We start from the raw sequence: 22794 nt of genomic DNA, 5'->3' as shown, positions 1-22794 counted from the left end.
GCAGGAAGCTGGAAGTGGAGCTGTGGCTCAAGTGGTAGAGCACTAGCCTTGTGCAGAAAAAAATCCTCAGAGACAGTGCCCAGGCCCTGAGTTCAAGCCCCAGGACCAACACAAAAGAAGAAAAGCAGATTTATTACATTAGAAGAACTGTCACTGTCAGAAAGCACTCGTTAGTTTTTTATCAAGATTTAAATGGGAAAAGTGGGTATCATCCAAGCCCCAGTAAAACTAGGAGCATTAAGTTTCTCTTAGCAGTTTAGAAAGCACTATTTCTATCTTGCAATAGTCGACTTTAAAATCAGGGAGTCATAAATGGGTTCTGCTGTTTGATGAACACCCTGTTAAAGCAGCAAGAGTAGAGTTCCCTTCCTCTTTCCCAATTATAAGCCAACAGTGAGTTTGAGTTGTGTTATACTTGGAAATGCTAGGGTTAGAAAGCTATTCTCATACATCTGGAACTAATTTGGGATTCTTAGGATAAGATCTAGCCAAACAAAATATATCCTCCAGCTTTCCTTTTCTTTTCGTTTCTTTTTTGGTACCAGTACTAGGACTTGAACTCAGAGCCTGGTCACTGTTACTTAGCTTTTTTTTTCTCGTCTATTATTTGAGCCACAGCTCTCATTCTAGCTTTCTGCTGGCTAACTGGAGATAAAGAGTCTCTTGGACTTTTCTGCCTAGGCTGGCTTTGAACTTCAAAGCTTAGATCTCAGCCTCCTAATTACCTAGACTACAGGTGTGAGCCATCAGTACCTGGCTCCCTCCCACTCTTGAATGTGTGCATTTTACAAAACCAGTGAGTGACCCTCAGCAAAATGTATTTCCCTAGGTTCCATGTTTGATTTACATTACCCAGCCGATAGATGTGGGACACATTTCCACAGACTGCAAGAGTTTGCTTCCCTGCAGCTGCATCGGGCCTGGGTCTGCTGGGCAGAAGGAAGCACATGGCTGAGCAACTGAACCAAGCAGGTCAGCCATTTGACATCAACAGATGAAACTCTTTGGGCTACATTTTCTTCACTTAAATCAGTGTTACTGTCTATACATTTGCCACATTGTTTGGCATTTGGGTAGAGTGAGACTGTAAAAATGCTTTTTCCGTCCAGGTGCCAGTGGCTCATGCACTGGCTGAGATCTGAGGATTGTGGTTTGAAGCCAGTTGGGGCAGAAAGTCTGTGAGACTTTTATCTCCAAGTAACCACCAGAAAACCAGAAGTGACACTGAGGTTCAAAGTGGTATATCTCTAGCCTTGAATGGAAAAAGCTCTGAGACAGAGCCCAGGGCCTGAGTTATGACTGCCAAAAAATACGTAAGTAAAATAAAAAAAAAGATTTTCCAACTGCAAATGACTAAATTTAGGGTGACATTTGGGGTTAATTTCAGTAGTACCTGATACTTTATCAAATATTGTTACATGAATCTTGTCACAGTCACTTGGGAGAAAAATAATGCCTAACTCAGAGGGCTGTAAGGATTAAAGAAAGTTAAGACTCTTACAAACAAAGGTGGTAAAACAAAGGTTAGCTTTATTGCTCATTGACTACATAGAAAGCACGATTCATTTTGTGTCATTTATTTCCTTGGCAACCCAGGGAATACCAGATCAAATTCTAAACTTGAAGATTTTTCTGTAACACCCAACACACTGACTTATACTAAAGGGAAAACTAATACCTTGGGCCCATTTCTGTTTTGTTGTTTTATTAGTGCCAGTCCTGGGGTTTGAACTCCAGCCTGGGTCCTGTCCCTGAGCTTTTGTGGTCAAGGCTAGCACTCAGTCACTTGAGCCACAGCTCCATTTCCAGCCTTTTTTGGGAAGTTAGAGATAACAGTCTCATATACTTTCTTGTCTGAGATGCCTTCAAACTGAGATCTTTAGATCTCAACCTCCTCTGAGTAGGATTATAGGCATGAGCCTCTGGCATTGGCACCCAGCCTTGGGCTCATTTCTGTATGAATCAGTGCTACTTTTGTGAAGTATTAGATATCTGCTGTTAAATATCAGAAATTAATTCTACACAGCAACTCAACATTTCCTTGAACATTGACTTTGTGGGAGGGAGGCTAGGAAGAGGAAAGTCACCATGTTTTTGATGAAAAGCAGCCAATCATGTAAAGCAATTAACACTCTTGACGTTGCTTTGCTTTTGTGTCTAATCCACGCGTTTGAAGTCATGTTGTCTTGGCCAAACACTCAGGTTGGCATGTTTTGCTCTCTTGAGTTCTTTTGGAAAGTACATCTTTTCCCACATCTTGTCCCAGACTTGCAGAATGTCTTTCTGGCCTCCTCTCCAAATGTAAAAACTCAAGGGTATACTTCTCAGCTTCTCAAACAAGATTGGTACCCTGAGATAGACAGTGGCTCAGAGACAGATGTGACTGTGCTCCTGGCACGTGGTGCTCACACCAGCCATGGTCAGGTACAGCTTCCCATCTGGACATGCGCAGACCTCATACAGTTCCTGTGAGCTGCCAGAGGGGCCCCAGGTCCCCTGCCCCAGCTTGGGTAAGCACAGGGTTTCCGAATCAATCACAAGCTGTTTGGGGAAAGCGAGAGATGAACTGTTGAAGGAGGAAGGAACCAGAACCAATGAGAAATTCGTATCTTAAAATGTTTCACTAATGGGGCACAAGTGACACAAGCCTAGAATCCCAGCTCCTCAGGAAGCTGAGATCTGAGCATCCTGATACAAATTCAAGAGAATTTCCATCTCCAATTAATCAGCAAAGAAAAGCTGGAAGTGGAGGTGTGGCTCAAGTGGTAGAACACCAGCCTTGAGCAAAAAAGCTAAATGATGTGAGGCCCTGAGTTCAAGTACTGGCAAATAAATAAAAAAGATGCTTCACCAAATCAGATCCTTACTTTAAGAAAATCTCTGTTCAATAAACTGAATTGATGTTCAGTTTTATGATGCTGTGCTCTTAATGCATTTTGAATAATTTCACAAAAATAATCTTTTGCCATTGCACATTTATCTTGATACATTAAATCATCTAAATCATCTCATTAAGATGACATAATCTGAAGAAATAGATTTATCATACTTTTTACCTGTAAATATTGAAATGTATCCTGATTTTATTTATAATTTGTTTTCCTAGAAGAGGCAACTAAATTCACCTTATTATCATCAACCATTTCCCTAATGTTTTAATATTATTTGGAACCCCTCATACTCTACTAGATACTGAAAGCATCAGGCACCAAGACAAATCATATATTATTTTACTTATTTTTGAGCTGGTATTGGGGCTTGAACTCAGGGTCTCACACTCTTGTTTAGCTCCACTGCCAGCTTTTTCTTTTTTTCTTTTTTTTTCTGTTTAATTGGAGGTAAGAGTGTCCTGGATTTATCCACTCTAAAGAGCTTTCAGCCTCAGCCTCCTGACTAGCTAGGATTATAGGTATGGACCACCTGGCTAAGCCAATTTAAATACAATGAAAGTGACTCATTTTCTGAGCATACAAATGAACTAAAGGGAAATGTAAATCACGGAAGGAAACTTAGAGACTTTTTTGTTAATCCTCATACTAAGCCTCTAATCCTTAGCCACACTCACTTGTTAAAGGAACTAAAATCAGTGTGGGTAGACATCATTTTCTTCCTTGTGAACAAGGTTAGAGTCCCTCCCCCACCAACCTTTAATTTCTATGGCTCTCATTCAGGAATTCCTGTCCTTTAAAAAAAAAAAAAAAACAGCTATGTTTCCTTAGTTATACAGAGGAGAAGTTCATTGTTACATTTCCAGGGAATTCTGGTCTATTGATGAGCAGTAGAATTCTGTCCACTGAATTCTATAGAATTCCAGTCTAACTGCTCCTGCTGTCCCTGCCTGTCAAGTGCAAGCGGGAAGCCATAGCAGCATGCTGGGCAGAGCTTGCCCTGTGGGAGGGATGTAGACACAGAGAATACAAAATCCAGTGAGTATCATTTAAAATGTGGAATGTCAGCCAGGTGTCAGTGGCTCACACCTGTAATCGCAGCTACTCACGAGGCTGAGATCTGAGGATTGCTGGTTCAAAGCCAGCCTGGGCACTTAAGTCCATGAGACTCTTATCTCCAATAAACCACTCAGAAAACTGGAAGTGGTGCTGTGGCTCAAGTGGTAGAGAGCTCGCCTTGAGCTGGAGAGCTGAGGGACAGTGGCATTGCCTACTTACAGCTCTGGCTTTTAACTTGTTGGTCTGTGCCCTATCCTTGTTTGTGATTGGTCTTTTTTTTCTGGCTGCCAATTCTTAGTGTGTGTGTGCATGCGTGCTTGTGTGCGTGCGTGTGTGTGTGTGTGTGTGTGTGTGTGTGTGTGTGTGTGTGTGTGTGTGTGTGTACCTGTGGCCTTGTGACCTTGCTCAAATAGCTGGTGCTCTACCACTTGAGCTATAGCTTCACTTCTGGCTTTTCTGGTAGTAAATTGGAGATAAATATCTTATAGACTTTGCTGTCCAGGCTGGCTTCAAACTGTGAGCCTCAGATCTCAATCTCCTGATTAGCTAGGATTATAGGGATGAGCCACCAGCCTCTGGATTTGCTGATTCTTTTCCTTTCCAATTGGCCACTGGCAGCTGCATTTTCATTTGCCTTTCTGGGACAATATTTGGAGTTTAGACATCTATCTATTGACATTTTGAACAAATAGTTCCTAGGGATAAGGAATATCAGCTTTTAATTATGGAGCTGGCTGTGTGCTACTTGTAAAGATGTTGCAGAAATAAGTAAAACTGTTTCAAAATTAAGAGCAGCTTAAATTTTTGAAAGTCAATTCATTTTTAAGTGTGTAGTGACATAACTTAGTGATGTTCCACAAGGCTGATTTCCATTTCTACCTTTATTTGCTCCTGACATCGTAGCCTGGTGGGTTAAGTTTGCAGTCTTCTCCAGGTGCAGCTAAGCCCTACATCCATGGCACTGTGCTTTCAGAGAGGGGTCAGAAGACCCAGATTTGACCCTCTCCTTTCCCTTTCTTTTCCTTCCCTTTACACTTTTGTTTTGCTTGCTTGGCTGCCTGCCTGCTTTCCTTCCTTCCTTCCTTCCTTCCTTCCTTCCTTCCTTCCTTCCTTCCTTCCTTCCTTCCTTCCTTCCTTCCTTCCTTCCTTCCTTCCTTCCTTCCTTCTTCCCTTCCTTCTTCCCTCCCTCTCCCCTCCCTCCCTCCCTCTCCCCTCCCTCCCTCCCTCCCTCCCTCCCTCCCTCCCCCCTCCCTCCCTCCCTCCCTCCCTCCCTCCCTCCCTCCCTCCTTCCTTCCTTCCTTCCTTCCTTCCTTCCTTCCTTCCTTCCTTCCTTCCTTCCTTCCTTCCTTCCTTCCTTCCTTCCTTCCTTCCTTCTTCTTCTTCCTTTCTAACCCAGGACCTTATGCTCTCCTTTGGCTTTTTTTTCACTTAAGGCCAGTGCTCTCTCACTTCAGCTACATCTCAATTTCTGAGGTTTTACTAGTAAACTGGAGGTAGAGCCTCTCAGTATGTCTATCCAGGCTGGCTTCAAGCCACATCTTCATATCTCAGTTTCTCTAGTAGCTAGGATTACAAGTGTGAGCCATCAGTGCCCAGAATACTTTATCCTTAGTGTTTTTGACCCTAAAAAAGTGTTCTTGTACCAGCCTGAAATCCTAGCTACTTGGGAGGTGGAGATGGAGGCTTGTGGTTCATGACTTAACTCGAGACAGAAAAGTTTCAGACTATTTCAACCAATGTCTGGGTGTGTATTTTCCAGTTATGGAGTCAAATACAATGGTAGGGCACAGTGGTATATACCTGTCACCCACCAGAACCCAAAGAAGCACAAGTAGGAGGATCGCAGTTAAGATTTCAACTCTGGCTGCCTGAGTGTTAAGTGTGAGTCTACTTGAAATCACCGAGGCAAAAAGGGGGTGGAGGAGTGGTTCAAATGCCAGAGCACATGCCTAACAAGCATGAGGTCCTGATTCCAAACTCCAGTACTGCAAAAACAAACAAAAATGATGGTCCTGTTTTCCATCTCTCATTTTTACTTAAACTGTAAGGCACATTGCTCTGGGCAATAGCATTATACTGTTGTCATCGCCAGGTGACTCTGGTGACAGCCATTATGAAAGAAGTTAGACACTATGAAAAGGCAAAATTGACATGCTCTGTAAGTGCTGAAAATCTGTGGTTATTTTTCAAAGTTGACAATAAAAAGTGGGTTTTTGTTGTTCTTTTGTTTTGTACTAATACTTAACTTGAACTCAAGACTTCACAGTCTTCTTTGGCTTTTTCTGCTCAATACTGGGGCTCTACTACTTGAATCACACCTCCATTTCTAGCTTTTTGGTGGTTAATTAGAGATAAGAGTCTGATGGGATTTCCTGCCTGAGTTGTCTTCAAATGGTGATCCTCAGATCTCAACTTTCTGAATAGCTAGTCTTACAGTTGTGAGCCACTAGTACCTGGCTAAGAAGTGGTTTGGTTGCACAAATATCAGTCATGAAAGGTGAACAGCTCTAATATATAATTGTTCTAACATTTCTTTCAGTGCTGGAGTGTTGTGTGCTTCCCTTTCACACATCTTACCATAAACCCTTTGTAATGTCTCATTACAAATGACTGTAATATTCATGATGTGATTGTGAAAGAAATGTCATCAGGAAACACTTCAGGACTTGCATTCATTCTACTCACCATTCCTTCACTACTCTGCAAAAGGATGTCCATTTGAGAAAGAGCCTCAATTTTCCCAGCGTGAGCTTTTATATTAATCCCTTTTGGGGCATCCATGCTCAGACTCCGTGTGGGAGATTCTAGCCTGAAAAGGTGACAAACAAATGAACAAGAAAAGTATGGTTTGAAAGTCAATTCCTGTGCCAGGCACAGTGGCACAGGCTTGTGATCCCAAAGACTGAATCTGGAAGATCTCTCAAGCCCAGAGGTTTACAGGTCAGTCTGGGCAACACAGTGAAGAAAACAGACACCCGATCAACTCTCTACCCATAACCTGGCATTGAAGAGATAATGGACAAGAGATATGCAGTCTTTATGGTTCTCAACATATTCACATACTATGCACTGTTCATTGATAAATCCAGATATAACAGGAAGCCAAGAAATACGTGGAAGCATGGCTCAGGTGGTAGAGTGTCAGCCAATTAACAAAGTGGCAGACACTGACTTCAAGACAATAAAAAAGAAAAATACATATTCTACCTCTACCAACAATAGGAGATTATTTCTTCTACAACTGTGCAGTTCAGATGGCAGGGCTTAACCTTAGCAAACCACCCACAAAACAAATGCCATTGTGAGTAACTGTGAAATGATAACAGTATTAAGTTGATACACCATCTTATTTAATTGGGAAAAAAGCAGATTGAAGGACAATATGCTCCATGTTTATGAGACAGAATAAAATGCTTGGACAAGTTTTGGCTTTTAGCTTAGAAAGTGGACAGGATAGATGGAAAGATTTATTTTGGAAAGAAAGTGGGGAAGAAGGAGGGAAAGAAAAAAAGGGCAGGATAGAAAAGGAGGAAGAGAAGGACTGATCAGGTATGGCAATATTAATAGAAGACAAGATAAGGAGGAAGAAATGTCATTACTTAATGACTACAGGAACAACTTGCAGGAAGATTAAGTAAACATGGTTGTATGCACCTGAAAATTAAAACTAAAAGAGTAATGATACCAATATTATAGAGGAAGTTTTAACAAACTCTTCATGAAACTTATATAAAAAAGAAAGATAGCAATTACACAGATGATATTAGTCATGTAATTGTTAACACTGGCCTAGGAGCCACACACACATACACACACACACACACACACACACACACACACACACACACACATTATAGAAAATGGACTTTATTCATAAAATGTAATGAGTGGGCTGGGAAGGTGGCTCAGTGGTAGAGTGCTTGCTTTGCATGCATGAGGCCCTGGATTTGATTCCTCAGCACTAATAAGCAGAAAAAGCCGGAAATGGCTCTATGGCTCAAGTGGTAGAGCGCTAGCCTTGAGCTGAAGAGCTGAGGGACAGCATCCAGGCCCACAGTGCAGACCCCATGACTGAAAAAAAAAAGTGATTTCATGCCAATGATTTTGAAGTCTTAGGTGATTAGCCAAGCAAGAAATAATCAAAATGGAACATTTATTTATTATTGCGGGTACTAGGATTTGAACTCAGGCTTCCTACTTGGCTTTTTACTCAAGGATGATGGAAGAGGGCATAGAAGAACATAATCTAAGCCCTAAAAGGTAACAATTGTTCACTTAGAATAGAGTATCTTGCAAACCTATCCTTTATAATTTAGTGAAAAATAAAAATCTTCTACAATAAACTAAACCCATAGGAATTCAACACTACAGGAGCCAAGACTACAGAACATATTAAAAGAATTTTATACACAAGATGAAGACAAAACGAGAAAAATAATGGATAACAAACATCACTAGATGAGTAGATTATCATAGGAGGAATAGGAAATGACAGGAAGTATGAAATATGTCAATATCAACAATAAATGTTCTCAAATATCCAAACACTATACTATGTCAAGTTGGATTAGAAGGCCAGACCTATTTGTTGTCTGCAAAACCACATCTCATAAAGACCAATATAGGCTTAGGATAAAAGAAAGAAAAAATATTTGCAAAGTGTAACTATAGTTTTATCTGGTAAAATAGACTTTAAGAGACAAGATCACTCTATTAATAAGGGAACAATCCATGAGCTGAAATTACAGTTGTCAGTATATACACAGCAAATGTTGGAACACCCAAGTTTCTTAAACAAATACTTGTGAACTTACAAGCTTGAGTAGACCTAAACACAATGATTGTAGGAGACTTCAATAGTCCACTCCTATCAATAAATAGAAACTGCATAAAAGAAATCAACAATAAGCCTAAGAACTAAATGACATCACACACTTGGACCACACATATGGACTTGACAGATATCTATACAATATTTCATCCAGCAGCTGAACCATACACTATATTCTAAGCAGCCCATGGATCTTTGTAAAAATAGATCATATTTTAGGACATGAAGAAAAATCTTAGTAAATGCAAAATAGTTAACTTTCTGAACTAAAAAAAATGTTACTATAAAGGTGATATACAGAGTGGTTATAGTTACATGTAAGTCAGGTGAAGAGTACATTTCTTTTTAGATAATGTCACCCCTTCCCTTGATCTCTCCCAGTTTTCCCTCCCATCCCCACATTTTCCTGTATTCTATCTGATCATATGGAATTGTAGTAGAACTCAACAGCAAATGAAGCCACAGAATATATTCAAACACATGGAGACTGAACACATTGCTGAGTGACAAGTGGGTCACTCAAGAAATGAAGGGGAAGTGAAAAGGTACTAGAATTTAACAAAAATGAAAGCACAAATGTACCAGAAATCTTTGGGACATAGCAAAAGTTGTGCTAAGAAACCTACATAAAAATAGATTTCAAATTAATAGCAACATAAAAACAAGTGCCTAGAAAAAGAACAAGCCTAACTCTAAGTTAGCAAACAAAACAAATAATGAAGATGAGAGAAGACATGAATGAAAGTTAAAAAATTGCCCAAAGAATCAGTGGAACCAACAAGTTGGTTCTTTTCAAAGGAAAAGATAAATTTGATTGATAATCCCCTCACTAATCTGAAGAGGGAAAAGAGTGAATAAAATCATAGGTGAAAAAAAGGAAACCACAGAAAATACTAATAAAATCCCAAGGCTTGTCAGGGAATATTTTGAAAACATATTCAAATTAACTAGAAAATATAGAAGAAATGAATACATTTCTACATGGATTTGACCAAAAATGGAATCTAGAGGATATATATCAAACAGACCTAGAACAAACAATGAGACTGAAGTTAATAGCTATCTCAATAGAGAAAAATCCCAGGACCCAACAGCTGAGTTATATTTACTCCTCAGATTTTTCCATAGGATAGAAAGGGAGGAACTGCTATTCAAATTTATTCTCCAAAGTCAGTATTTATACTTGTTCCAAAACCATCCAAGGACACAACAATAGGAATCTACATAGATCATTCTATCATAGACACAACTTTAGTCAACGAAACCCTTGCAAGCCAAATTCAGCAACAAAATGAAAAGATCTATGGATGAGAAGAGACCCTGGCAGCCATGTCTGGGAAGGAGGAGGAGGGAGAGGTTCACCAGAGGCAGCCCAAACCATGGGGGCCTTAAGTACTCACTGGGGACACTGGGTTTTCCTTATGGTTGGTTTAGAACCAAGCAAACATGTTATACAGATTGCTTCTAGCAAAATTAGTCTGGCACTGATTTTGACGACAGACTGGAAAGGAGCAAGAAGGTTTTTGGAATAATACAAACCCTGGACAGAAACAGAACACACAAAGAGTCTAACAAGTTCTAGAATCAGTTGGAACTTTGACTTACATTGGATTTGAATAAATAACTTGTTACATGCAAAAAGTCATGAAAAATCATAAGACAAGTGCAACAAGAAACTATCTGATTGCAACGATTACAGTATCATCTCAGCACATATCCAGCTGCCTTCCCAAACAAAGTTGGTTTGCCTTGGGACAATAATTCTTACCTAAGATCTGGAAATGGATGAGCTCTGACAAGGGGAGTCTCCACTGAGTGTTCAAAAAGAGCCCCCTCAGGTCCTACACAAAAACCAAAGAGGTATCAGGAACACATTTAGAATAAGTTGCATTAAACAAATCAAGCATTCAGTCTATACAGCATGAGTCCAATGCAAAACTCCAAAATGGTCCAAAACCCTGGAACTGTTTGAGATTTGGCATGACCCAGCAGGGGAAATTCCAGAGTTGACCTCAGGTAACAGGTTGCAATCAAAGCATTGCATACTAAAGATAATGGATGAAGTTACCACTAGGTTATGTGTACAAGATAGATACAAATAGGATGAACTTACTTAGATCTTGATCCCATCGCTAAATATCTCAATATAGCAGTGCAGACACCCCCAAATTCCCACAAACTCAAAGCCTCAATTCTGGTCTCAAATCATTTGGAGAAGGGAGATGCAGTCTATAGATTTTACTCTTGGTTGCCAAATTTGTGCAGATGTTTAAATTTCAGGGGGAAAAATAGGTGCAACTATTTCCTTCATTTTCTGAGACTATAAAGTCCTATCAACCAAATGTGTTATGGGGTGTTTTGGGTGTTTTTTTTTCTTTTTTAAAATCTGGTACTTTTTTATTCTCTAACTTTAAATCGTTGTACAAAGGGTTTTCAGCTTATCATGTCAGTTTATGAATGCAATCCATCTTGATCAATCTCACCCCTTCAAAATGTGCTTTCAAAGTGAATTCAAATAAAGTTTATTTTAAATTAGACAAGAACACTTGCTATCAAACTGAAAAAAGAAATACACCTATTGAAAGTTTCATAGGTCTACAAATTTTCAGTAAGTTGTATAATTATCTATTTTATGGTGTGTGTGTGTGTGTGTGTGTGTGTGTGTGTGTGTGTGTGTGTGAGAGAGAGAGAGAGAGAGAGAGAGAGAGAGAGAAAGACAGAGATGTGTTTTGTGCTACTTGTTTCTAAGGTTTATCAGGAAAAAATATTAAAAATCTATACATCTAAAAACCTTCAAATTTCTAGCAATCAAACATACTGATTGCTGTTCATTAGCCTGAGAACTCGATTGCATGTAAGGCTCTCTATCAATTGGTAGTTAAGTGGAAGTAAGAGGTTCATGGACTTCTCTGCTTGGGTTGGCGTTGAACAACGATCCTCAGATCTCAGCCTCCTGAATAGTTAGAATGATAGACATGACCCACTGGTATCTGGCATGACTTATTTTTTAATATGAACCCAGAACTTCCATTGTAGATCTAGGCATTGAAAAAATAAATAGGCTGGGTGAAAGTTTCCTAAACACTAGGTTGAGAGACCACCTCCTTGGTAGAAAGTCTTGTCCCAAGCCCTCACTGATTTAACCACTTACAATCTTTCCATAGTCTCCACAAAATTAATTGTTAGCTTTGTTATTACAACTACTGCTTCCTGAGTTCTAAGAAGACATGAAAACCCTGTACTGAAAGGCTTCAAGATACCATAGCTTGTATCATGCAAATAAGAATTTAAATCAGCACAAAATGGAACAACCATGATTGACACAAACACTATCATAAACTGCAGCTCCCAGGAACATATAAGTAAAAGTTAATGGTTCCTGAAATTGATATTATAATCTATGCAAATTATATTCAAATATGAAACATCCTCATGCTTCTGATGAGTTACATCTTTTTAAAATACCACTTATCCAAGCCTAAATGATGATAGAGACCATTATGTAAAGTGAGGCTACACTAAACACCAGACTTTCTATGATAAATTGGGCCAATCCTATTTTATAGTACAATGTTTTGTTTGTTTAAAGTATGGACAATATTTTCTTTGGTCCAGGACAGGAAGTAATTTAACACAGTGTTCTTCATTATATTCATATCTATTTTATTATTTTCTTTTCTCCTTGCTTCTTCTGATTTGCAAAATGTAAAAGAAAATGTAATGGGTGCCAGTGGCTCACATCTGTAATCCTAGCTCAGAGGGCTGAGATCTGAGGATGTGGTTCAAAGACAAGAAAAAGTCTGTGAGATTCTTATCTCTCATTATCCATCAAAGTACTGGAAGTGGAGCTGTGGTTCTAGTGGTAGAACACTAGCCTTGAGCAAAATAGATAAAGGACATGGTCCAGGTCATGAGTTGAAGCCCCAGCACAAAATGAAGAAAGAAAGAAAGAAAAAAGAAAGAGAAAAATAAGGGGTTAGGTGCTTGCTGGTGGCTCAGGCCAGTAATCCTAGCTACTTGGAGGCTGTGATCTGGAGGATCTAGGTTGAAACTAGTCTGGGAAGAAAGTTAGAAATCAGCAGTGAATCAGCAAAAAGCAAGGCTGGAAGCATGGCTCAAGTAGTAGAGAACCAAGCTCATATGGTTTCATGCAGTAAGTAGATTGATTGTGGCATATATAGCATCATCTGAGTGGCCAAGGATGATCTCTGTAAATACAGATGGTCCCTAGCTTGGCATGACTCCACTTACAAGTCTCCAACTTCATGATGACATAAAAGCAATATACATTCAGGACTTCATTGTTGTTTTTCCTGGGCTAGTGATCCATGCACGGTATTTTCCTGTGGTGTTGGGGATGTCTGTACATCCCAGGCAGCTGGAATCACAGAGTTGCCCTGTGTAACATGGGTTTTGTGTCAGATGAATGAGTCCTAGAGGCCAATGGCAGTGTCCTCAGCACAGGTTGCAGGCTAAGAGAAGCTAGGTATTTGGTAGGGTTAATGGATTAAGCATACTCTTAATTTGCACAATTTCTATGATGACTTTGCCAAGATGTCATTCTACTATGAGGCAAGTGGCATCTGTAGTTAAAAAGTATCAATCTTAAGCTGGCACTGGTGGTTCATGCCTGTAATGCTAGCCACACAGGAGGCTGAGATCTGAGGATCATGCAGCCAGACTGGGCAAGAAAGTCTGTGAGACTCTTATCTCCAATAAACTATTCAGAAAAAGCCAGAAGTGGTGCTGTGGCTTAAGTGATAGACCACTAGCCTTGAGCACAAAGAGGGTCAGGGACCCAGGCCTTGAGTTCAAGACCCATAACTGGCGCAAAAAAAATAGTATTCTTTCCATAACTGAGTAATAGAAAAACAAAAGAAAGTAGGTGAAAAACATTAGTTTATCTGGGTTTATGTAAGTAATATGACACAATGCCTGCAAATAAAATATATGCAATGTATTATACTTGCATAGGTTAATCTACCTGACTATCCCTCTATCCCTCCACCCATTCATGCATGCATCCATTCATCCATCACCCACCCACCCATCCATCCATCCATCCATCTGTGGTGCTAGTCTTAGAGCCTCTTAAGTGTGTTTAGGCAAGCCTCTACTAATGAGCTCCATTCCCAGCCTCACATAGGCAATTCTGATTTCATTATGGCTATAGAAATTAATAACAGTGCCAGTGACACTATTTTACAAGGAAATGTAACTTTTGATATTTTATGGGCTCTCCAATTATCTTTTAAGATGACCCTAATTAGTGATTGTATATGTTGCTATGTGAGTATGATGTAATATAATAAAGTAATTATAGGGAGATATAAAATCTGTAACTGGACATATATTATCTTTAAATAAAAGTAGCACTTCTCTAAGCCAGGCTCAGAGAAACATAGGTTCCATGGTTTCTCTTATTTGCAATAACTAGTATATGTCTAGGACAAGTAGAGAAGGTCAAAAGCTATGTACATATGACCATATAAGATGATGATGAGCAAAATGAACACCAAAACAGGGACACAAGTGGTTTTGTCTTTCTTGCTATTGTCTTTAATGTACTTATAATGTACATTCTTTGGAATGTTCCTCCCCCATGGTATAATTCCTGTTTTTCACTGTATTTGATTCTGGTGCCCTGCATCTTGTATATACACTTTTCTAATTTGGGGAAGGGAAGGGAAAAAACAAAATGCTTAAACAGGGATACAGGTTGACCCATTGTAACAATGAGATGTACAAGACACTATGTTGAAAATGAACTTAACAACTTGTGGGGGGAGGGAGGAGTTGGGGACGTGGGGAGGGCAGGGATGGTAGGGAAAACAAAGGAGGAGGCAACAATGCTTGATAGGAAATGTACTCATTACCTAACTCATGTAACTATAACCCCTCTGTACACTATTTTTACAATAGAACGTATTTTTTACAAAGACTATATGAAATTAAAAAAGTAGCACTTCTCAACCATGGAAACTATAAATGTCCATATTATTTGATCTTAATTATTCATTATCATTCCAATCTCAAAGTCAATACTCTTCAGAAACCATTTGCATACAATAAAAATGGATTTTCCTGCAATGGTTTCATGAAGTAATTCTTAAGTAATTGCTGAATTTCAATGTAAATATATTTTCTTTTTGTTTACATTGCTATTTAGATATTCCCAGTGAAGAAGATATAAAAGTATAATTGGCATAGCACTTACTCCTTGAGGAAAATAATTATTTCAGGTCCTGTAACCTAGATAGTGGAGAAAGGGTCCACTATGTAATTTCCTTATATAAATCAAGAATTAAAATGTCTCTATATAAAATAGACACTCTTGACAAAGGAGAGTAAACCGAAAGAAAACACATTTTTTTGTGTGTGTGTCAGTACTGGGGTTTGAGCTCCTGAGTGCTATGTCCCTTAACTTTTTTGCTCAAGGTTAGTGCTCTATCATTTGATCTATAGCTCCACTTATGGCTTTTTTTTTTTTTTTTTTTTTTTTTTTTTTGTGGTTTCTTGAAAATGGAAGTCTTGTAAACTTTCATGCCTGGGCTGGCTTCAATTTGGGATCCTCAGGTCCCAGCTTCTTTGTAGTTAGGCTTATAGGTATGAGCCATTGGTGCCATTTTTGTTGTTTTTGTTTCTAGGGTGTGTGTGTGCGCGTGTGCGTGTGCGTGTGCGTGTGCGTGTGCGTGTGCGTGTGCGCGCGCACCAGTTCTGGGGCTTGAACTCAGGGCCTGGGCACTGTCCCTGAGCTTTTCTTGCTGAAGGTTAGCTCTCTTCCACTTGAGCCACAGCTCCACCTCTGGCTTTTTTGGTGGTTAATTGGAAGTGAGAGTCTTACAGACATTTTCCCCAGGTTGGCTCCAAACTTTAGTACTCAGCTCTCAGCCTCCAGAGAAGCTAGGATTAGACATGTGAGCCAGCAGCGCCTGGCTGGTGCCCACTTCTGTATATTTTTTCATGCCTTTGCATTCTTAAAAAAAAAAACAACATTATCTTTAAGTAGTTGTACAACATGTGGATTTAAATTTCACACATTAATTTATGAGTACAATGCATCTTGATCTGCAAGGAAATGTATTTTTTGTACCTAATCTGATTATTACCTGATCTTAATCATGTCATTACTATTCTAGTCTCAAAGTAAATACTCCTCAGAAACTGACCACCCTAGCTCATCAATAGGGCATGCTGGGATCATGAGAGCTCCTGGGAGCTATGGTCCCTGTCACTGCCTGAAAGTATGAGAGGATGGGACCAGAGGGTGCTGGTGTAAGAAAAGACCCAAATTCCAAATCCCGGTGCAAAGTCTAAAAGTCATCAAGCCATTACACAGCAAACACTTCCACTCTACAAACCAGAGGATTTCTGATGACAAAGACATGTGGGCTACTTGGTCTTTATTAAGCAATAATCAGTGTACCTTAATTAGATTTCCTAGGGTCTCTCTTTTAGTAAGAAAACCAGGAACACAAGCTGGGCACTAGTGGCTAATGCCTGTAATTCAGGGGGATGAGATCTGAGGATCACAGTTCAGAGCCAGCCCTGGCAGACAAGTCTATGAGACTCTTTTCCAATTAACCATTAAAAAGCCTGAAGTGGAACTATGGCTCAAGTGGTAGAACACTAGCTTTGAACACAAACTCTCAGGGACAGTGCTCAAGCTCTGACTTCAAGCCAGGGCTGGCACACACACACACACAAAAACAATCAACAAACTGGGAACACTACTGCCTTAAAATATGCTGCAGTGCTAGGTTATTTCCATTTATTTTGCAGTTTTTTCAAAGGAATTATATATGTTACATAAAATTGTACATTAATGTTGAGTAAGTTTCTCGGGCCCACTGGTATCTTGTTTTCACTGGTAATGTTGTAAGAGAATAGTATTGCTTCTGGTTTTCAAGGTAGTACAAATGTCAGAAACAATTTAATAGCTGATTGTTCTAGTCTGCAGAAGTTCATCAAGTGAATTTAGAATATGTTCTGAAAAGTCTTCATGAAACAATTATTCTTTTTTTTCCTAAAAGTGGATCCTATGAGAACTTTATCTTTCATTCAATAAATGTTTTTTTGTTGTTGCCAGGGCTGGTGGCTCATGCCTACAATCTTAGCTAATCAGGAGGTTAAGATATGAGAATCACAGTTCAAAGCCAGCCTGGACAGACAAATCCATGAGACTTTTATCTACAATTAAATAGCAAAAAGACAGAAATGGAGATGTAGCTCAAGTGGTATCACATCAGCCTTAAGAAAAAAAAATCTGAGAACATAAAGCTCCAAGTTCAAGCCTCAGTACTGGCACACAGACAAGATAGCTGTTGTTTATTTGTTATAGAATCATAAGGAATTCAAATACTTGATATAATCATGAGAATAAAAGAAACTTGAAAAACAGGGGCTAGATTTGTAGAGCTGGTATAGGAATGATTGACATGCTTTGAGCTACACCAGTGGGAAAGAAATATAAGGTACCAATATGGTAGAAGAAAGGTTTGGACAAAGATTTGTGATTCATGAGGAGGATTACATTCTTCTAGCAGAGTATAAAAAGAATGTTCAAGTAAATGCCAGGAAAGAAAGTTAAGAAATTCATACAACACTTTCCAGTCTGTGTGAAGGTGTTCAGAGGGAATCGGCTCATATGTAATGACGGTGGCTCTAACTTACCGGTGACTCGAAGTCTATCTGTGCCAATTGCAACCTCCTTTTCATCAGCAGTAAATAGTGGCTTGCCATCTGCAGAGAGGATTTCAAACTGCTGACTCTGGATGTCTACCATTTTGGGACCTGAAGAATTAGTTAAAACAAGTCATTCCAATGTGTTCACCTTAAGGCTCTGAAAGCTGTGTCCTTTAGAACAGAGTAAGGAAACACAAGATTTATTACCAGCAATTTTACTGATTTTATGATTCAACTTTGAAAGTTTTGAGCCTACATGTATGACTCAAATTAACTGGCCACAGATATGCACATCTGTGCCAAAAATATGCTTGAATATAGTAATGTTTAATTATACTTAAAACTTCAAGAAAATAATATAATTTGTTTATGCATTTCTTTCCTCCCTCCCTCCCTCCCTCCCTCCCTCTCTTCCTTCATTCCTTCTTTCCTTCCTTCTTTCCTTCCTTCATTCTTCCTTCCCTCCTTCTTCCCTCCCTCCTTCCTTTCCTGCTTTCCTTTCTCCCTGTCCTCCTTCCTCTCCCCTTCCTCTTTCCCTCTCCTTCTTCCCCTCTCCTTTATTCTCTCTCTCCCCTTACCCCTTTCTTCCTGTTGGTCCTGGAGCTTGAACTCAGGGCCTAGGCACTGTCCCTGAGCTTACTTTCTCAAGGCTAACACTCTACCACTTGAGCCAAAACTACTTCTGGCTTTTATGGGTGGCTCATTGTAGATAAGACTCAGGGACTTTCCTGCCCATGCTGGCTTTGAACTGTGAGCCTCAGATCTCAACCTCCTGAGAAGCTAGGATTATATGCATGGACCACCAGCACTTGGCCTACTTCTTTTGGTATTATCCATCTGAGGATGTGTGGACCACAAAATGAGGGATTTGTGAAAGACTTTCCTATGAATGACTGGCCGGGGTGGTCCATGTTCCCTGGGAAGATGACATCCCACCATGACTCTCCCCTTTGCTACCATTCTCAGAAGATGACTCCTTCTCCTGCTCATGGGGGGGAAAAAGACACATGACTGGAAGGTCATTCTTGGGTTTTTGCCCTTCCCCTACCCCTAAGAAATGCACTCCCATTGTGTTCCAACTCATTAATATATTCTGCATATAACAGAGGGTGGCACTCTGTACCAGACACTATGCCACTATGCCTTGGGGGGGTGCAGAACATCATGTTTAGTTTTTCACCCCCTAGCTTTTATGTCCAGCTGTGGATTACTCCAGGCATTCATTCCTCTTAAGGGGCCAGCCTCTCCAGTCCTGCTATTACCACAAGCAAGTCCCTCTAGACAACAGCTTTCACCATCTGCTTAAGAGAGTGAAGAGTTTTCCAGCTGTTTTATGCAAACTGGCTATTTTTGTTGATGGAAGTTAGAATTGGAGATGAGTCACACAACCTTTCCCGCCCTGGTTGGCATTGAACAGTGATCCTCACATCTCAGCCTCATGAATAGCAAGGATGACAGGAGTGAGCCACCAGTTGTTTCTCCCATATATTTATTTGTGATTGGTTGAAACTCAGGATGAGGAAGCCACAGATACAGAGGGCGGAGTGCATACGATTTCTCAAGAGTCCTTTCTCTCTCTGCAAACTTCTATGAGACTTAACTCCTGTAAGGTTTTCATCTTTTGGCCCTTATCTAATTGGCTGGAAATCACAATTGACCCAAGGGCAGTTGGTTGAACCAAGATGGGCTAAGTAGAGGCTTTGTGGAGAACATAGAATCTGCATCATTGACAAGTAGAGGTTAGGAATTACAGATAAGCTGAAGAGAGCCTAGGGAACCCCATAGGCTGTATAGAGACAGAAAGGAATGCAGTTATAATACCCAGGAGGAAAGGATGAGCCAAGCAACACTGGAAATGAGAAGGGTGGGGCGTATGAGAAAAAGGAGAGGGAGGGGAAAGAGCAGGAGAGGAGAGATGAGAGGAAAGGGGAGCCAGGGAGGAGAGAGGGATAAAAGAGTGAATATGCGTCTGACTCTCAGCTGCTTCTCTCTCTCCTCTTGAGGCCAGCAACTTCAGTTCTTTCACTTTGGTCACTATAAGGGGTGTGTGTGTGTGCGTGCATGTGCACCTGTGTGTTCTGTTTCTTGCACTAACTAAATGATCCTCTTTTGTGAGAACACTAGAACCTGGGCCTGTGACTGACTGCAGGAGATTTGACTAGTGTGGGTCGAGTGTCAGTGATATCATGGAAAACCCTGGTTGTAAGGTGGTTCATCCTATGTTGAAGTGAAGACACAGGATTATGAGTGTCTGGCTGTTTGCAGTAATCCTGTCAAAGGACATCAGAAATGCCCCTTGTACTTATCTTAGTTATTCTCAGTATCCTGTATCCTGACTTGTTGTTATGTACCTCTGAGAATGTGCCCTTTCCTGTATTTTCCCATAATCCCCTTCAGATGGTCCCAGGCCAATCTGAACCTATAAAAGTAGATGGTGAGGAAGACATCTTCCATTTAACTATCTCTGTAGTTAGGCTCATTTCTCACCCTGTGGGTGAAATAAAGGATTCATCATTGCCTGAGCACCTCTTCATCTGCGGGGCCCCAGAGTCTGCTGAGCAGAATCTGCACTCTGTGTCATGGGGAACCAATTTTTGATGGCCACATTTCTTGTACCCCCCTTCCATGTGGCTACCAATTCTCTGTGGGCAATATAACAAGACATTTGAACAATTCACGCACATAAAGAGGCATTCAGTTTCTCGAGAGAAAAAAGTTATATATGCAGTAATATTCATGAATTTGGTGCCTGCAAATGCTGTAAGTAAATTGGACTTACCCACTTTTAACCTGCCTGTGACCTGCCCTTCTGAGTTGCGTGCATTGACTGTGACGTTCTGAGTTGACTGTAGAAGCAAAGATGAGTCCTATGAAAATATTCACACAATTAGTAAATGAAGCTAGCCAAATTCTAATGGTTTTTCTTTTTCCAAGGAATTCAAATGCTCTTGTTGTTATAATCAAAGTAATGAAAAATGTTGTTATTTTATAATTATAATTAAATAAATAATTAAAATAAAGGTGATGTACAGAGGGGTTACAGTTACATAAGTCAGGTAAAGATTACATTTCTTTTTGGACAATGCTACCCCTTTCCTTGTTCTCACCTAATAAAAGTAATTATGATTGAGACATTGTATTAAGACATATTTTAAGAAATACCACGTTACTTATTTTTGCAATGCAAAAGCTTCCCTCCATTTCAAAAAAGCAAGACACAGACAAATTCCATATAATCTCACTCCCTATCTTGTTAAAATCATGGTGAAGAGGAGCCAGTGCTGATAGCTCATGCTTGTAATCCTAGCTACTCAAGAGTGGTAATCTGAGGACTGAGGATCAAGGACAGCCCTGATAGGAAAGTCTGTGGCACTCTTATTTCTAAAGAACCAAAATGCCACAAGTGTTGTGGCTCAAGTAATAGAGTGCTCATCTTGGGCAAAAAAGCTCAGGGACAGAATCCATGCCCCAAGTTCCAGCTCCAGTAGTAGCACCAAGAAAGAAAGAAAGAGAGAGAAAGAAAGAAAGAAAGAAAGAAAGAAAGAAAGAAAGAAAGAAAGAAAGAAAGGAAAGAAAGAAAGAAAGAGAAAGAAAGAAAGGAAGGAAAGAAGGAAGGAAGGAAGGAAAGAAAGAAAAGAGAAAAAAGGAAGAAAAGAAAAAAAGAAAAAGAAAGAATATTAGAAGTGAAAGGTTGATAAAACTTAACTAAATGTTATTATGAATTCCAGAATGTTACATATGATCTAGTCACCCCAATTTCAAACATTGGGACATTCTACCAGTCAGACCAGCCAACAGAGCTGGGGGGAAGGGGTGGTGAGGGAGGGGAGAAATAGGGATAAATTCTAGTATTTGAATTCTGAGTGCATGCCCGAGTTTCTTTTCAAGAAAAGTGTGTGCTTATTTTCCACACCATCCCAGTGAATTTAAGAGCATGGCCAACAGAGCTCACAGAACCAGACTCCTACATCTCACTCTACATATATTCCAAGACATATGTGGGTGCCTACTACCAACAAGACAACCATAGAAGAGATGTGATAGAGAAGCCCTCATCTCCTTGTATTGTGGTCCTCTCCAGGCTCTCCCCTTTGTGGCCAGTGTTAATTTGTAAGACTTACTGCACCATCTTGCTATTGTAACTGAATTTGGTGGATATTCCCGTGTTTAGTTTGGGGGAGTTGTTTTATTTTGTTAACAAGACATTGTATTTGCTTTTTATCCCACTTTGTGTGTGTGTGTGTGTGTGTGTGTGCGCGCACACGCACGCGCATGCCAGTCCTGGAGCTTGAATATAGGGTTTAGGTAGTGTCCTTGAGCTTTTGTGCTCAATGCTAGCCCTCTACCATTTGAGCCACAGCTCCACTTCTGGCTTTTTTGGTGGTTAATTAGAGGTAGAGTCTCATGGACTTTCCTGGTAGGGCTGGCTTTGAACCATGATCCTCAGATCTCAGCTTCTTGAGTAGCTAGGATCACAAGCATGAGCCACCAGCACCCAGCTTCCCACATTTTAAAAATTAGCATCTATTAATAGACAGGAAGGTTTGGTTCTGACATGTCCCTTGATCATAATTACCCCTTCCATCACTCCCCTTAATCCTTCTCATCTCCTTCTCAACCAAGCTCGACATGCTTTCACTGTTCCATTTCTGCACGTGTACATAAAAGTATCTTTACTACACTTGCATGGTGGCTCACATCTATAATCCTAGCTACTCAGGAGGTTGAAATTTGAGGACCAAGGTTCAAAGCCAGCCCATCTGTGAGACCATTACCTCCAATTAATCACCCCCAAAGGCCAGAAGTGGAGCTGTGGCTCAAGTGGTAGAGTACTAGCCTTGAACAAAAGGCCTCAGGGATAGGGCCCAGGCCATTAATTCAAGCCCTAGGTGTCAGCGCGTGTGTGTGTGTGTGTGTGTGTGTGTGTGTGTGTGTATGTATGTGGGAGTGTGTGCGTGCGTGTATTTTGACTATATTTATCCTCCTTCAGCCTCTCCATTTACCCTCCTCCTTTCCACTAGTACCAACATTCTGAAGAGGACCTGTTTTACCTTCTGTCATTTGTGTGTGTGTGTGTGTGTGTGTGTGTGTGTGTGTGCTTATTGTTCAAAGGGGTTATACCATGGTATTTCCCACGTGCATGTGGAAATTCATTGCACCTGGTATTAGCACTTCTACCCAAATTAGATAAAATGTACTCAGACATTTGTGGTTCAAGTGGTAGAGCACCAGCCTTGAGCAAAAATGCTCAAGGACAGTATTCTCCCTTTCTCCATCTCTGCCTTCCCTCCTACTGAATAGCTTTCAGGGAGTTTTGATTTGGGCCATCTT

The 22794-nt window shown here is 40.2% G+C and overlaps 1 protein-coding gene across 1 annotated transcript in view; it reads right to left on the bottom strand.

Moving 5' to 3' along the window:
• Positions 1–1902: 1902 nt before the first annotated feature.
• Sgcg (sarcoglycan gamma) overlaps positions 1903–22794 on the bottom strand; it is a 32079-nt gene continuing 11187 nt past the window's right edge. Inside the window, exons 4-8 of the mRNA XM_042685750.1 lie at positions 20243–20330; positions 17452–17571; positions 10547–10619; positions 6633–6756; positions 1903–2541 (exon numbers count right to left, since the gene is read on the bottom strand). Of these exons, the coding sequence (XP_042541684.1) occupies positions 2368–2541; positions 6633–6756; positions 10547–10619; positions 17452–17571; positions 20243–20330 (579 nt within the window). The 3' untranslated portion in view covers positions 1903–2367. The remainder of the gene's footprint in view (positions 2542–6632; positions 6757–10546; positions 10620–17451; positions 17572–20242; positions 20331–22794) is intronic.

This window comes from Dipodomys spectabilis, unplaced genomic scaffold (assembly GCF_019054845.1).
Source record: "Dipodomys spectabilis isolate Male_0828 unplaced genomic scaffold, ASM1905484v1 ptg000095l, whole genome shotgun sequence".
NCBI lineage: Eukaryota > Metazoa > Chordata > Mammalia > Rodentia > Heteromyidae > Dipodomys > Dipodomys spectabilis.
Note: the sequence above shows the minus strand (reverse complement) of the source record. Positions and strands in the feature narration are given on the sequence as shown.